Source organism: Pongo abelii, chromosome 1, assembly GCF_028885655.2.
Source record: "Pongo abelii isolate AG06213 chromosome 1, NHGRI_mPonAbe1-v2.0_pri, whole genome shotgun sequence".
NCBI lineage: Eukaryota > Metazoa > Chordata > Mammalia > Primates > Hominidae > Pongo > Pongo abelii.
Window position 1 is genome coordinate 87,871,675 of NC_071985.2, and position 15,742 is coordinate 87,887,416.

The 15,742-nt window shown below is 48.8% G+C and overlaps 1 protein-coding gene across 10 annotated transcripts in view; it reads right to left on the reverse strand.

Annotated features, from left to right (window-relative positions):
* The window catches only part of C1H1orf226 (chromosome 1 C1orf226 homolog), a 319,795-nt gene that overhangs the window by 16,532 nt on the left and 287,521 nt on the right, over window positions 1-15,742 (reverse strand). For all 10 annotated transcript variants that reach the window (XM_054526420.2, XM_002809868.5, XM_054526412.2 and 7 more), the window contains 4 exons: window positions 14,928-15,094; window positions 13,136-13,312; window positions 4,701-4,866; window positions 3,066-3,218 (listed from right to left, as the gene is read on the reverse strand). In XM_054526420.2, the coding sequence (XP_054382395.1) occupies window positions 3,066-3,218; window positions 4,701-4,866; window positions 13,136-13,312; window positions 14,928-15,094 (663 nt within the window). The remainder of the gene's footprint in view (window positions 1-3,065; window positions 3,219-4,700; window positions 4,867-13,135; window positions 13,313-14,927; window positions 15,095-15,742) is intronic.

The window sequence follows — 15,742 nt, forward strand, 5'->3', positions numbered from 1 at the left end:
AGAGTAAATAAAAGGAATACAACTCTTAAACAAGATCAGTTGAGAGAAATGAGGCTAGGAAGAGGTTTTACAGAGAGAGCATTGATATAAGCAGGAATATAAGGAATATAATTTTTAATCCCAATATACAGTCCATCCAGTGCGGAGAAATTCTTTCCTGGCTCCATAACTGTGGGAGCCTCCTGTGCACGAGAGTCTGCTGGCACCTGGGTCAGGCTGGGGCAGGCACCAATAAGGTTAGCACCCCTGGTGTCCATTTGTCCTCCATATAGGGCAGAGTAGAAGAATGAAAAAGAGGAAGGCAGAGTTGAGTTAGCAGAGCAAGAAGCAAGGAGGGAGGACAGGGTGACATCATTGGGAAATCAGGTCTGCAATGTTCCCTTTCCTGCCCAGTTGGCCCTGATGGAGGGTCGGTGGCTGGTGATCCTTCAAGGCTCCTAGATCTGTCCTTTGTCTCCCATCTCCACACACCAAGTATGCACTGGTTTGGGTCCACTAGGGAGGATGCCAATACACAAACTAGTCCTCCAGGGAGGGCCTGAATTGGGGAAAGGGTGGGGCCCAGGCAGGAAGAAACCACCATGGAACACCCCAAGGGCAAGAGTCTTGGATGGGTCCCAAAGTCAGCAACACAGATAACTAGTTTCTCCAATTCTTTAATTTCTCCATTTCCTTTTGTCTATCCAATCTCAAGTTTTTACAGGCCATTTAGAAACGGCCTTCCTCACCCACTCCCTGGCCACATCCCACACAAGCCCTTTCCATCCACATTCCATACACCTAATCCACTGGCCTCTGGCTTTATCCTCAGCTCCTGCTTACGTCCAGAAAACAGACTTTTCACTCCTCTGGATGTTCAAAATCTTAATAATCTAAGCGGTCTTGGACTCAGGGAATCCTGGGTTAGATTTCATAAGCTAGGTAGGCTCAGCCACCCTGGATTCTGACAGCTGCTCATTTAGTTTCGTGGATCTCACTTTCCTGGTTCTTCCTTCTCTGTGTAACTGTACCTATTTCCAATGGCAAATTAGATCAAAACAAAACAAACAGAACCATGCCTCTCCAACTAAATGCATGTTAGAAAACACAAATCTGTTGCTGATTCAAACACCTTGGAGATCCCCACTCTTTTCTGTCAGTCACAATCCTACATATATGTACACACCTTCCCTCACACATGTATATATAAACACATGTGTACACACACACACAAAACACATACACACACACACACACCACCCGATCCTATTTCCACTGACACCCTGATGCACCAAGGAAGGCTGATACAAAACTGAATTTATTTCCTTTAATTTGGACTTTCTGGGCTACAAGAAAACCAACTGTGGCCATTAGAAGAGGACTGCACTGTTATTTATATACATTCTAAAGCAAAGCTAGGGTCGATGAACTCCATTTTGGGACAATCATATCATTGCCGATTGACCCTCCAATAATACTGCAGTTTGCATCTGTACCTTGTTGTCTAGGATAAAGACTTAATTCCCTGAACATATGACTCTAGCAGGTCTCAGCGATCTCTTCAGGCATTTGAAAATCTGTTAACAGCCACTTATGGCCTTACAGGAGCAAAGGAGCTTTTCCTCATTGCCCCAGCCAGCCCGTTAAGGAGTGGTGATCCCTAGGCAAAGCCTAGATCATAAAAGATAAGACAATTGCAAATGGCACTTTTTATAGGTGTGCTCAAGGCACGCACCCAGAGAGATGGGCCAAGGGTGGCAATGGCTGTGGGCCCTGACCCAAGTGGCAGTGATTCAGAAGAGTGGACAAAAACAGTCTCACAGTCTCAGCTATCAGCTTGCATTCGCTCTTTTTTTTCTTTCTCTTTTTTCTTTTTTTTGCAGTAAAAACTGACGACCACTGTCCAGTGGAGGGGACAGGTTGAGAGGTAAGGCTGGGGGCTCTGGTCCTCTGGGGCTTTCAGAGAGGTAAAGTGCTGTAAAAGCTTCAGCTGGACAGGACACAGGGGATGTGAGGGGTACTTCCCAGCTTCCATTTAGATGGGCTGGGCTACAGGCAGGAGGTGGGCAGGGCAGGACTTTCAAAACAGGAATCAGTTCTAAGTGACTTGCAGGAGCAGACAAGCTGTCCTGCCCCTGGGCTCTCACACCGAGCTCCCTTTGTAGCAACATTCAATGTCCGGCTGGAGAAAATGTTTGGATTCAGTTCCTCTAAAAGCTTATCCACTGTGACACATTCCAATTCCATGCTCACACTACAAGGACTAGCCTGGCTTTTGCAGTCCAGAGCACTCAATCTCCACAATCTCAGCAAGGGCCTGGAGAAGGACTTCCTCTCATAAAGGTAGGGGGAGGGTTAGGCAACTCGCAGCATCGTGATATCCAGAAACAAAGTACCTGAGAAGGTACGGATGGCTTCCCTTCCTGGTCGGGACCATGGAGACGGGGAGAGTGAGGGGGTAGGGGGGCATCACGGACAAAGCGTGGGAGCCTGACGATGCAGCAGGTAGGGGCAGGTCCTCCAGCAGCCTGGCAGTCCTGGAGAGAGACCCTCTCCTGAAGCCATGGGCTCTGGAAGGCCCTACCTCCACCACCCTCTAGTCACAAGTAGGAGAGGAGCTGATTCACCTCTGGGAATCCGATTTCTTCCCCACTTTACGCTCCAAAGCAGAATCTCAATCCTTTCCTGAAACCTCACACTCTCCCGGGCCCTGGCTGGCATTCTCCTCGGCAGCGCGCATTCACTGGGCATCCCCTACCCGGGCAGCAGCCAGACATGGCCCCTCCAGCCACGCCGCCGCCTCCATCTCCTCGCCCTCGACACCTACACGGCGATCTCATCATCCAGGCCGTCGCCCAGCTCCTGCCTCTGCAGGACATTCAGCAGGCGCGGCAGCTCCTCCTGGGACCACGAGTCACGCTCCTCGCTCTCGTCCGTGTTGGACTCGTACTCCGAGGCGATGCCTGACTCTCGGAACTTGATGAGCTCCAGACCGCCCAGGAGCGCCTCACCCTGTGCTGGGGGCGGGGTGTCCTCGGGCGGAAGAAAGCGAAAGCACTCCAGCTTCACCAAGCAGTCGCGCCTACCTAAGGGGCTGCCCGCAGGGTGGGCAAAGTCAGCCAAGCCTGCGCCCAGCGGCGGCGAATGCAGGTCCTCTGGCTTAGGGGTCGTGGGGTCACAGAGCACGGGCAGGGCTCCGGAGCGGAAGGTGATCTCCAGCAAGCTGTCCTGGGAGCCCACTGCAGGGGAGACAAGAGGTAGCAGAGGGGCAGTGTTAGGCAAGGTTGTTGATTTGGGATGCCCGCCTTCTGCCCGCCCGTGCCCTGCAAAAGCCCTTCCCAGACCAGCTTAGCAGCACCTCTCCGGGCTTTGGATCTCTTAACACTTCACCCTTCCTCCCGCCCCCACATAGCTCCAGACACACCTCGCTGGAGGGGAGGAGCTTTGGGACGTGGTAAAGGAGGGGTCATAAGAACCACATGATGGTTCTGGGAGCCACTGAAGGCTCTGAATAGGGTTAGTGGTAGGAAAAAGGTACCAATTGAGAGAACCATGTTAGAAGCCTGTGGTAACCTTTAGTACAATCATGTAAATAAGCATTAATTAGGATAGAGCAGAGTTTCAATAAACAATCTGGAAAATCCAGAGAGGCTTCCAGAGTGGTGAAGGGTACTGGTTTCCAATCCACACCTCTGGGCTACTTTAAAAATACAGGCTCCCAGACCAGCCCTAGACGGAACGATGTAGGATCTCAGTAGGTAAGATGCATTTTTAAAAGAGCTCATGGGATGGTTTGGGGGAACCACTGGTATAGTTGGAACAAAATTTTGCAATCAGATCTAGGTTTGAATCTTGGCTCTGCTCCTTGCTAGGCCTATAACCTTGAGCTAGTTACTTAACCTCCCTGAGTCTGTTACCTCATCTGTAAAATGGCATCTCATTTTTCTGCAGCAGAACTACAGGGATTAAATGAGCTCACAGGCAAAAAATTCTATCACAGTTTCTGGCACAATATGTGATCAATGGGTATTTGCTGGTCCACAGCCCACACACACTCTGAGCATGCACACAACCCACGGAAAGGCTCAAGAGGAAGGTGTGAAAATGTGTTGCGATCTACAGCTGCCCTGTCTAGCCTGGGGGTGCTGAGTGTAGAGACAGCCTCTCAAGCAGGGGCCAGGCAACCTCTGCTATTGCCCAGCAGAGCAGTGCAGCCAGATTCCACTGCCTTATCCACTGAACAGATATACTGCTCCCAGCTTTTTCTATGTGACAGAGTCTTGAAATACATAGCGCAGAGTAGTAAACTAAGAAACAATTTGCTGTCTCCCACAGAGCTCACAGAGACCATGACACCCAATAGGCGCCGAGTATACTGTATGTTGATTGCAAAAGCTCTCTGAGAAAGAAATGGGCTGCCCTAGAACATAGAGTACCTGAGCCCCTATCAAATAGAGACTGGATGAGCACATAGCAGTGACTCTGGGGACATTCAAAGTCCAGCCCTGGGCCTGGATTAGAAGGCACCCGAGATCTCCTTGGGGCATGTGATTCTATAATTCATTAAGTATACTAATGGGGAAACAAAGCTGCCTATGTTTTCTGCTGGAATATAGGGGCAGGTCAGGGGTCCGAGAAAGCACCACTAAAAACTTGAGGAAAGTGACACTCTTTCCAGAGCCTTCACAGAGGAAGCGGGGCTGGACAGGGCACTGGCTTACTGGCGTTCTGTCCCGACAGCTTCAGTTCCAGCTCTTGCACCTGCTTGACCAGCAGGGAGATGTGCTGGAGCATGTCCTTGTTCTGCAGCAAAAGCTGATGCACGCGAGCCTGGGCCTCCAGCCGCGCCGCAGCCTCAGCAGCCAACTGGTCCTTCAGCAAGTGTACCTGCAGAGAAGAGGCAGCGGCAGAGAAGACAGGACAGAGAGAAGAGAGGGACATGAATGCACATGAGAGTCGCTGGCAGATGGCCAGGACCAGAGATGCCCTCCACATTCAGTTCAAGAAGAAGCCCTTAACGGGCAGAATGGGCATTTGGGCTTATCATTCCAGAGGAGGAGCCGAAAGGAGTGGGTTCACTGGCACTGTGAAGCTGTGTGTCCTAAGGGAGGGCCATGATGCATCACTAAGGTACCACTCTGGGCCCCATACCAAGGGCAAGAGGCAGCAAACAGCCATCAACCCCCTAGCCCTGCCACACACACACACGTGCACACACACACACAAGTGCACATATACACACACACACGCATGGTGCTCCATCACTGCTTAGAGAACTCCTTCAGCACCTAGTATGGCATGCCATGTTGGAGGTGGAAGGGGGCACTCTTTTGTCATCCCGTCTTCTAAAAAACAAAACCAAAACTCATCTATTGACCCACTGGCTAAGAACAGTGTCACAACGAAGCCCATATAATCTTTCTCCCTCCCTGACTCACCCAAACATAGTGAGAAATAGGAAGCACCACACATGGCTTTTTAAATTAGTGAGGCAGCTGTCATCAAGCCACTCTGTAGGCGGCAGCTTCTTTCCCTGTCTTCCCTTTTTATTTGCTGTGGCAGACATCTAGGACCATGATTCATATCACATATTACCAGGACCACCTGGCGGGGGTTAAACATTTGCTGACTGACTCATGAGAGGGCCTCCTCCAACCAGCCCAGAAGGGTTCAGGTGAACAGTTTGTGGCACCCTCATCAATTTCCAACCTTCTTAAGGCAGAGCAGCTGGCAGCGATGCATTCAGCATGCTTGAGGCCCAGTGGTGTCAACAGCTCTGTTCTTGGTGAGCAATACTTACGTGGAGATAAAACTCAGTGGGAGGAGACAGGGGCAACCAGACCGGACCCTGGTTTGAAGAAACTGAATTAGAAGGCCAATACCAGTGTTCACACATACGTGATTCTTGTGCAAAGAAGTGAATAAAGGGTTCTCCAGGGAGGGTTTCAGAAGGCCCCTGAAGAAAGGGAACTAATGAATTTTTATGGCCTGGACCAATGTAGCTTATGGGGAAAAGGGTGTTCTTGTACCAAAACCATGGTGTGGGTAAAGACAGAGCCAGGTGATGGGGGCAGGAGAGGTGGGACGAGGATGCAGGAAGATGGATGGGGAGTCAAAAGCATTAGCTGATTCCCTTGCTCAGAAAACAAGTGCTCAAATTTCTGAAGAGGAGTTTGCTCCAAAGAGATTCACATCTTTTTAGGGAGTAAAGGGCAGTGCTACCTCACAGTCGGCCACCCTTGGCCAAGTGACTTGCTGGCCCAGGGTGTGCCCCTCCCAGCAACCAGCACTCAGAGAATTATACTTGTGGATACCGTGGCTGCCTCCCTCTTGCCCAGACTGGAGGCCCTGACCTTGCCGTTGACCCTATTTCTGATTGAGTGGAGCCACAGGGGCATAATGCCTAAGGAATTTAAACTAAATCTGTCCTCCATAAAGCTGCTAAGGACAGAACTGATATTTCGGTCAAGAAGTCAGACTCATTTTTTTGTCTCATATTAATTGAGAGAAGATCTGGGGAGGGGTGAGAACAGGTGTGATGCAGTGAAATACATGTTTGGTCTTCATCCCTGTTTCCTGACATATAGCTCCCCAAACCCTTGAGATCTCCAGAGTGGTAAGAGTGTTTTTTGTATGCTTATTAGATGATTAGTGGTTGGGGAACCCCTGGAAGCTTCAGGATGGGGGCTGCTCACAGGACAGACCAAGGTATGATTAGAGGGTTGGACTTTTCAGTCCCATGTCCCAACCTTCAGGAGGTGAGGGGCTAAAAGTTAAACTAATCACCAGTGGCCAATGATGTAATCAATCATGCCTACAAAATAAAGCCTCCATTAAAAACTCAAAAGGACTGGGTTTGGGGAGCTGCCAGGCAGCTGAACATTTGGAGGATCCTGGAGGGTAGTGCACATGGGGAGGGCATGGGAGCTCTGCCGCCCTTCCCACAGACCCTGTCCTATGCATCTCTTCCATCTGGTGTTCATTGGTATCCCTTATAATATCCTTTAAAACAAACCAGTAAATGTAGGCGTTTCCCTGAGTTCTGTGAGTTGCTCTAGCAAATCAGTTGAGTCCAAGGAGAGGGTAGTGGAAACACCAATTTAGAGCCACTTGGTCAGAGGTGTAGGTGACAAACTATTACTTGTGACTCGTGTCTGCAATGGGGGAGTCTTGTGGGATTGAGCCCTCAAACTGTGGGATCTGATGCTGTTTCCAGGTAGATAGTATCAGAATCAAACTGAGTTAGAGGACACTGTGTGTCCTCTGCGGAACTGCTTGCTTGCTTGGTGTGTGGGAAAAAGCCCCATACATTTGGTCATAGAAGTATGTTGTGACAGTATAGCAGGAAAAAACTGAGTTTGTTTCTTCCTATATCCACTCAACAGGGAAAGAAATTTCAATAATATTTTAATCTGGATATCAGACGGTGGGTGGCTATTAAGGTTTTCTCCTCTTTGGAAAGGGAGGCATGGAGAAATTTCAGCTGGGGGTCCCCCAAATCTATTTGGTTCTAAGGAACAGGACAACTGCTGTGGGAAGCCCACAGATAAGCCTCAGAGAAGGGTAAGCTTAATCTTGCACTTATGAGTACCGTTACTTATCCCAACAAAGAGTGTCTTCGAAAGGAACCTACTGAGCAAATAAAATTACTAAATTATTCATCTTCCATTTTCTTTGGAACCAAACCAACCAGAGAGAAATGTGGAACAAAGTCTTTCAGCGGATATAAACAAAGAAAGTAGAGAATCCTGCATACCTCTAACTGGCACTTATTGAGGACTCTCTGCACATATACTGCAGAGTCAGTTTCGTTTCTTTTCTTTTCTTTCTTTTTTTTTTTGAGACTCACTCTGTCACCCAGGCTGGAGTGCAGTGGCATGATCTCAGCTCATTGCAACCTCTGCCTCCTGGGTTCAAGCGATTCTCCTGCCTCATCCTCCCAAACAGCTGTAATTACTGGCACCCGCCACCATGCCTAGCTAATTTTTGTATTATTAGTAGAGACGGGGTTTCCCCATGTTGGCTGGGCTGGTCTCAAACTCCTGACCTCAAGTAATCCACCTGCCTCGGCCTCCCAAAGTGCTGGGATTACAGGTGTGAGCCACCGTGCCCAGCCCAGCGTCAGTTTCCTGCTTCCCAGTCTGAACGTCCCAACAGGACAGGCCATTTGAATGCACCAGACCAGGAGCTGGAGTGCTTGTCTCTTGGGTACTCCCTAGGCAGTTGTAGACAACTCACTTCTCTCTGGACCTCAGTTTCTCCATCTGTCAACCGAGAGGACTGGCTTGAGGCTGAGACAGTTGATAATTCCACATCCAGGTTGACATTGTGGTCAGTACTAGGGGCAATTTGTTAATGGCTCATTGAAGAAAACTCTCAGTTCCCCATTGTGAAGTCAGAGAATTAGAATTGAGGGTGAAGGAAAAGTCCCCTCTTACAGAAGCCAGGAAAAAAGTTGAAAGCTTTTTTTGCAGGTACCCAAGTTCCAATGGTGGAATACCAGCAATACCTAAAAGAAGACCCTTGACTCAAATGCTTCCCATCGCAGATCCATTGGCACTAAGTGCCATGAGAAAATGCTCCTTGTACCAGATTAAATAATAGTTTTACCTCTGTAAACCCAGTTACACTATTTCAGGTATTTTCAAGTCCTGTGAATATGTGAGCACTCACTGCTGCCACTGCCTGAGCCAGCACTAATGAGCCCTCTGCTTCTGCAGCTGTCAAAAGTGGTACTGGGCATAAGGCTCAAACCTCACGCTGTGGCAGGCTGTGCTGCAGGAGAGCCCAAACCAGGCCACACTGAGACAAAATAGCCTGGACTTCTTTTAACTTTGAGGCGCAACGTTTTATAACTATGTAGGCTCGAACTTGAAGCACTGAAACGAGGCAGCATTATGTGAAGCCTTGGTTTGGGCAGTCTGCTACAGCCCTCTGTGCTTTGTTTCCTCATTCATACAACACGGGCAGAGAGCACCACCTCCTCCCCACCAGATGGGATTTTTTTTTGTATTTAGCACACTTTTCTTTCAAAGAATTAAGCCCCTTTTGTAAAAGTAGACCATATTTCTTTCTGGAAAGGTACAAATTAGTGTCTCCTTTGCAGAACTGTGTTGTCTTTGGCAATGAATATTGTACTTACATACTAAGTCAGTGATGTGGCACAGAGTGATGTGACACTAAGGCCATGCCCGGAGTGCCAGGGCTCAGATGTCTAGCTCTGCACTCTGGCCTCATCATGACACAAAAAAGTTCAGCCCTGCACCCTCCAGCTCTACACTGCTTTCCCAAACTCTGAAACCCACCCTCAACCCACCCAGCCACACCAGACCATTGGCCCCCTCACTCTCCAGCTTACTTGCCTGGACTCCAGCTCCTCCATCAGAAGTGAGGGCAGGGCCAGGCTGAAGTTAGGGAGTAGCAGGCACATGGAAATGGCAGTGGAGAGAACCACAGAGCAATTTGCCCCACCACACACTGGACACAGAAGCAGAGGCAGGCGCCACTGTCTCAGCATGCACATGGCAGGGACTTGGGCAGTGCACGCCAGGGTGCTGGGGACTGGGAGAAGCCACAGGGACAGATGCTAAATAGAGGGTCTGGGGTGGGGATGCGGAGTTTTGTTAGCACTGTTCCTCTAACTACAGCATACATGATTGCGAAGCATAAATAACCAATTCCTTGTTCCTGAACGAGCAGAAGTGGCAGCAGGTAGAGGAGAAATCTTTAAATAGCAATACTGAACTGTACTAACACTTTCCTCATGAACAAGGCTGGGAATTGGCAAACTGTGAATAGACCTGGCCTACTTAACACTTGCCAATCAGCCACAGTGCCCAGATCAGCCCTGAGACTATGTCGGCCCAGCCCACGGCCATGCAGGTGCCAGCTACATCCCAGCTTCGATTCGAGGCTTAGCTATACTCTCATTCACACCCTTGAACTTCTGGTCCACCTAAAAGCAGGAAGCTAGTGCAGCCAGGCAAGCCTCATGCTGGGTCGGAAGAGTGGTCAGAGGGACTTGGGTATTCACTATTTACACACTGAGGTCTAACCTGGAAATACTTAAGAGTTGGTTGAATACCACCTTTGCCCATATACCTTTAAGGTCAGGGCAGGCCCCTTTGAGACCAGCTCATAACCAATTTAGGGTGAGGCTGGGAGAGGTCTTGCGGTCTTAGACCAAATCAGGACACTGTGAAGGAAACCTAAGCCTGGTCCCCATGGCAACAGCAGAACTAGACTGGTCTGTGGGAAGAAATGGGGGTGGCGGAGGAGGGGGGACATAAATAGTGCAACAAGTGACATCAAGGGTACACTTGTCTGCAAGAAACTGTCTTTATCCTTAGATTTTTATCCAGGAACAACATAGGAGGATTTGGATGCTCTCCGAGAGAAGGAAACTATTCCCACCTGAAAGGCTGAGGTCACAGTTTTACTCATTGGAATTCTGGGGACTGCTGGTAGTTTAATAAAGACAGACAGAAGCCTTGCAGTTTGGTGGCAATAGAGTCTGACAGAACAAGTAAGAGCTGACCTCGTGCTGGAAACTGAAATCAGCCGCACCTGTGTAGAGAAACCAAGCTTGCTATACTTGGTCTATTTCAAATGTGTGAAAGACGCCAAGAAGACCCACCTATTAATCCAGCTACATCTTACGTAATTGTTTTTACCCAAGGATATAGACACTAATAAAAAGCCCTTGAATTAAACACTACAAAGAAAGTGAAAGAATGAACAGTGTGCAGAGAAACCTCTAACTGAAGGTCAGTTTAGGACCGAATCCGTCTGCAGGACAGGAGAGCTGAAAGCCAGCTGAAATGTACAATATCCCTGCTGTGGTACTGGACAGCAAAAGCAAGATGTGAACAGAAAGAAGGTAGTCAGAGACAGATGGGCATGGCAGACAGAGATACAGGAGTATGTTCAAGAACCTATCAGATGACCCCAAAGTCCTGTCCTATCTGACGATTTTGGAAACCTAAGACTCTCCCTAAAGTCATCTCACCAATGTGGGACCCAGATGCACTATGGTGGCCTTTTGGTCACCACACTGCTTGTATTGAGAGTCAAGCAGGGCAACTATATTCAACAGATTCCAAGTGAGTGAGAGGCTAAGGGTGCTCAGCCTGTGGACATGTCTAGAACCGAGAGAGGCTCATGAAGCAAATCTCTAATATCACACCCTTTCCTTCCCCTAGATTCATTGTCTTCTAGGAGAGATGCAATTAAAACAGGGCCAGGGTAGGATTTCCCATGGAGACTGACAATTGATTCTATACCAGAAAACCACTCTTAAGTGGTTCATCCTGACTGCGGCAGACCTGTGATAAGTTATATGTCTTGTTGCTTTGGAGATTGAATGCTTCCTTCCACCACCACAACACTCTTGTGTGGATTACACATTTGCAAATAGTTTCTCTCTAGTACTTAGCAGTGACTTCGAATTCAAATGCCTCCCTGATAAAATCATATCATGAATATGCATCAAGCCTACTCCTAGATAAATAATAATTACTTGGCAATTGATACGCTGCAAAATAAAAGTATTATGTTCTGTATTCAATGGGAAACTTGTGGAAATGAAATGAGTCTGAGAATGCACCCGTGCTGCAGTGCTTAGTTTTTGTGCTCCTGTCAACCGTCACGCTAGGGAGGGGATTCTCAGACTGCTATGCCATCATTAACTATAGGAGATGGATTCTTTTATTTGACAAAGAGAAATGATTTTTTTTCTCCAAATATAAGAAGCCATTAATGACATTACCCCTCTCTGTTGCTGTTTTGGGAACACCTGCAAATCCTCCTACCATCACGAGATATCCTTTTGTTTCATGGTAAGACTTTTTAAAAAGACTACAATAACTTGAGAGCTGTGTCCCATTGACTCTACTCTCCTGAAACCTGGCTGCAAAAGTCATCCATGAGCCTTGCATCTCAGGCCCAGGTCAGGAGAGACCATGTTACAAGAAGGTCTTCTTCAAACCCTGAGTCATAGCAGATCCTGCTATGGCCAGGCCGCCGGATGCCTCCTCAAGGTGGAAAGGTGGAAAGGATATCTTTGGCTGGATGATTCAGTCCACTCAAGAGCCAGGACAAGAGTAAGGAGAAGACATAACAGAGAGCAATAAGTGCTCCCTGGAGAAGTCTGTTCCCCGCCATTCTAGCATGCAGAAAACCTAAGTGGTCAACAGTCTGGTCAAGCAAATTTAGAATGTTGATGCAGGCTGCCTTTCCAGATCCTTTACCAATTCTCCCAAGCCCCAACTGCCCCCTCTCCTAAGATCTTCATGCACTTATCAGGCCCTGATCCTGCCTCTCGCCTCAGGATTCAGCCTTGGGTATGAACGAATGTCTTCACCATTCCCTGAGTGCCCGTGGTAGAGGAAGCTCAGACTTCCCAAGAAAGATGTGGACTACAGCGCCCTCTATAGAAAGCAAACAGGAGGAATCCCTGCTGAAAGCAGCAAGGGAAATCAGCTCACCCTCCCCTACAATGCAGCAGCCCCCCAACAAGTTTTTTGGGGCACAAACACCACCTTGATTCTGAGATCTAAGCCAATTCTTTTAATTATGGCTCAAATAATACATCTAAATTCCTGTAAGTTAAATCCTACAATAATGAATTCCAATCAAATACTGCCTGGGATAAGTAGATCATAATGAAGGCTGGGAAACTTGTTATAGACATGGAGACTGGGATGCTAGGGCAGTAGTCTTTTTACAACGGTGTTTGGCACAAATTCATACTTTAAGCTGTTTTAAGAGTGGTATCATAAAGCCACAACTGTTCTGACTCCAAAGACATCACTTTCCACCCCAAACATCAGGAAAATAAGGCAGGAAAGGAAGGGTGGAATTGTGTGCATCTTTTCCCTTGGTCAGTTCAAGTCATTAACAACATTCAGCCAAGCCAGCCAAGCCCAGCTCAGAGCAGGGAATACATGGAAAACCAAAATGTGCCTCTCCATTTCAACTGCATCCCCCATCTATCCCCCTCCCGCTGCCCCCACTCCCCAACAAGCAATGATCCAATAGCATGAGCGATTCCTTATGACTCCCTAGATTTTAAACCTGCCCTGAGCCCCTCGCTAGGGAAGGTGCATCAAGCCCATGAGAGTGGAGCCTGCGAAGTAGGGAGGAGGCTGAGGAGAACCTGGGCCACAGCCACTTGCGTCTGCTGCTGCTGCTGCTGGAGGAGCTGCTGGAGGAGCTGCATCTGGTGGTGAGTGGACAGCGGTGTCTCTGTGCCCAGGCCTGGAGGCTTCGAGGAAGAAGAAGGGAGCAGCATCCTGGGTGAGGCCGTCAGCATGGGCTCCTGGGGGTGCGAAACCTGGAGGAGAAGGAGCAGACAGGACATGACACTCGGCAGGAGCCATCTTGAGGGGCCTCGCTCTCTTTGGCACGCACTCAGGAGGAGCAAATTGGCGCACTTACAACCCATAAGCTGACAGCACTATATCTTCAATGGAAATGGGAGTAGAGGCCCAGACAGGAAATGGTGCCTGAGCTGATACCACACAGTCAGAAAATCGCAGGGGGACACCTCGGTAACTGACCCCGCATGATGGGAGACTGATGGCTGATACTGCTCCATCTCTTGCCCACCACTTCCAATGATACCCTGTCACCGAGTTCCTTGAGGTTCTAGACTTAGAAGAATCTATTTTAGGAAAACGTAGCTTCCGTCCACCCTACCATGATAACGGGAAGGAGACAGCTTCAATCCTCTACTCCGCTGTGTCCTTAGGGCTCCCTCCTCCAGGATCTGAGATGTCCCTTCTCCCTTGTTGGGAGAAGCATGGAGTTGGGTCCTGGTGGAAGGGGCCATGTGAGGGGGCTACCTCCTGCCCTCCACTGCCTCTGGTGAGAACCATTGGCAAAGAAGTTTGGATCCTAAACTATATAATGATCTGGAGAGATCCTGTTAGATGAAAGAAGTTCCTGTGTCCTTCCCTCCTTTCCTTCTGTCTCCCTCTCCTGTGGACAGTTTTACCAAGATGGCTTCTATGATTCATAGAATTCCATGGCAGAGAAAGATATTTTGTTTCTGGCAGTTCTGCTGTGGGGACTTCTTCAGACATACACAAGGAAGGCCCCCAGTGACACAGGGCTATTTCCACTTGTAGAGGACAAACTGGTTCCAAAGGAAACGTCAGGCAGCTAGTTTAGAAACCAACTGCCCTCCAAACCTCCGTGTGAGATAAGATATGAATGTTAAAGAAAGAGAGGTGCCATGATATAAGCCGCCTGGGAATCTAAGGGTAGAGCTATTGGTCAGTAATTTTGCTTCTGGGTTTAAAACATTTTTAATTAGGTTTGGCTTCAGGTTGGAATTTGGTCTCAAGTTCTTAGTTTCTGAATTGGATCACATTAGGAACCCCCAGATGACGCAGTCATCTCACGTATATGATGTTAGGTTGGAGCTGATGATGACTAAGGTGGTCTCTCAATTTCTAACATCCAGTGGGCCAATTTCCAGACTCCATAGTGCTATCCATAGGAATTACCAAAGGTATACCACCACTACTGCAGGCAGAGCAGGCCCAAACTGACTTTGCTCTATTAGCTAAGTCACAGGGGAGTCTGTGTGTGTGTGTGTGTGTGTGTGTGTGTGTGTGCCAGAGTGAGCCTTGCAAAATACTGCGCAAAGATGAGATGCTGTTAAGGGAAGAGGGTGCCAGGGAGTAGGAGACCAAATATTGGTGGGATTTGAGGAGGGCGATGTGTGTCAGGAATCAGCTCCACAGCATCCTGGCCTGTGGCAGCATCTAGTGTTCAGACCCTCTGGAAGTCAGACTCTCTGAAAGGCAGTAAAGCGTGCTCTGGCACCGCCACTGTGCCATGGAGTGCCTCACTCAGAAGCTGAGCTGGCAGGGGCTAGGAAGTGACTGATGACCTGAGGGCACACGTGTGCAGATCACACAGATGGGCCATCTCTTGCCTACCTTGGAGCCTGTGTGAGAGCCTCCTTCCTTCTCTACAGCATCTAGATCAGTCACACCTCGGCTGAATTCCAGGACATCATTCCCTGGAAGTGGGACCTCCACCGCGTCGATGTCAGTCTCCTCTGCAGTGGCCGTGGAGGCCCTCTCAGCTCCAGTGAGCTGGCGGCCTGCAGCAACAACATGGGAGGGAGGGAAGAGAATGAAAACACCGAGAACAAAGTCCTCCTTTCCTAATACTTTAGCTTTCAGGCATGTTGAGCCTAGGGATGCCACTGGCTTTGTAACATTTTCACACATCTTTTCACTCAAGTACATTAAAGTGCATTTCCAGCCCAGTAAGATGTTCTCATCTTAGTATCTTTTCAAAGTCCAGAAACAAAAGCAATACTTCCTCAAGCCTGGATGTAAAAGTTTTGCCAGGTTCACAGGCATATATTGACAAGGTACACTGGAAGAAGGGGATGCTGGTCATCCCCATGTCATCGCAGGTCAGGAACGGAAGCAGCCAAGGGAAAGAGCCCTGGTCCGGGGGTCCAGAAATGAGGAGGTTGGGCCTCTAATGAACTGCTGGACAAGAAGCAAATCACCTCACTCTCTGGGCCCTGTTTCTTTAACTACAGAATTAGAGGCTCAGTTAGATGGACAGGTAGGGTTCCATGACTGAGGAATAAGGCAGGGAGATGTGAGGCCGCATTTTAACACAGTATCAATCTCCCAGCTCTCAGAGCCTGATCCTCTCACCAACAGCAGAAGCCAGGAAGAGGCCTGTAGGAAGTGGCACGGGGAGAAGGAGAGAGATGGGGTGGCTGCTTTTC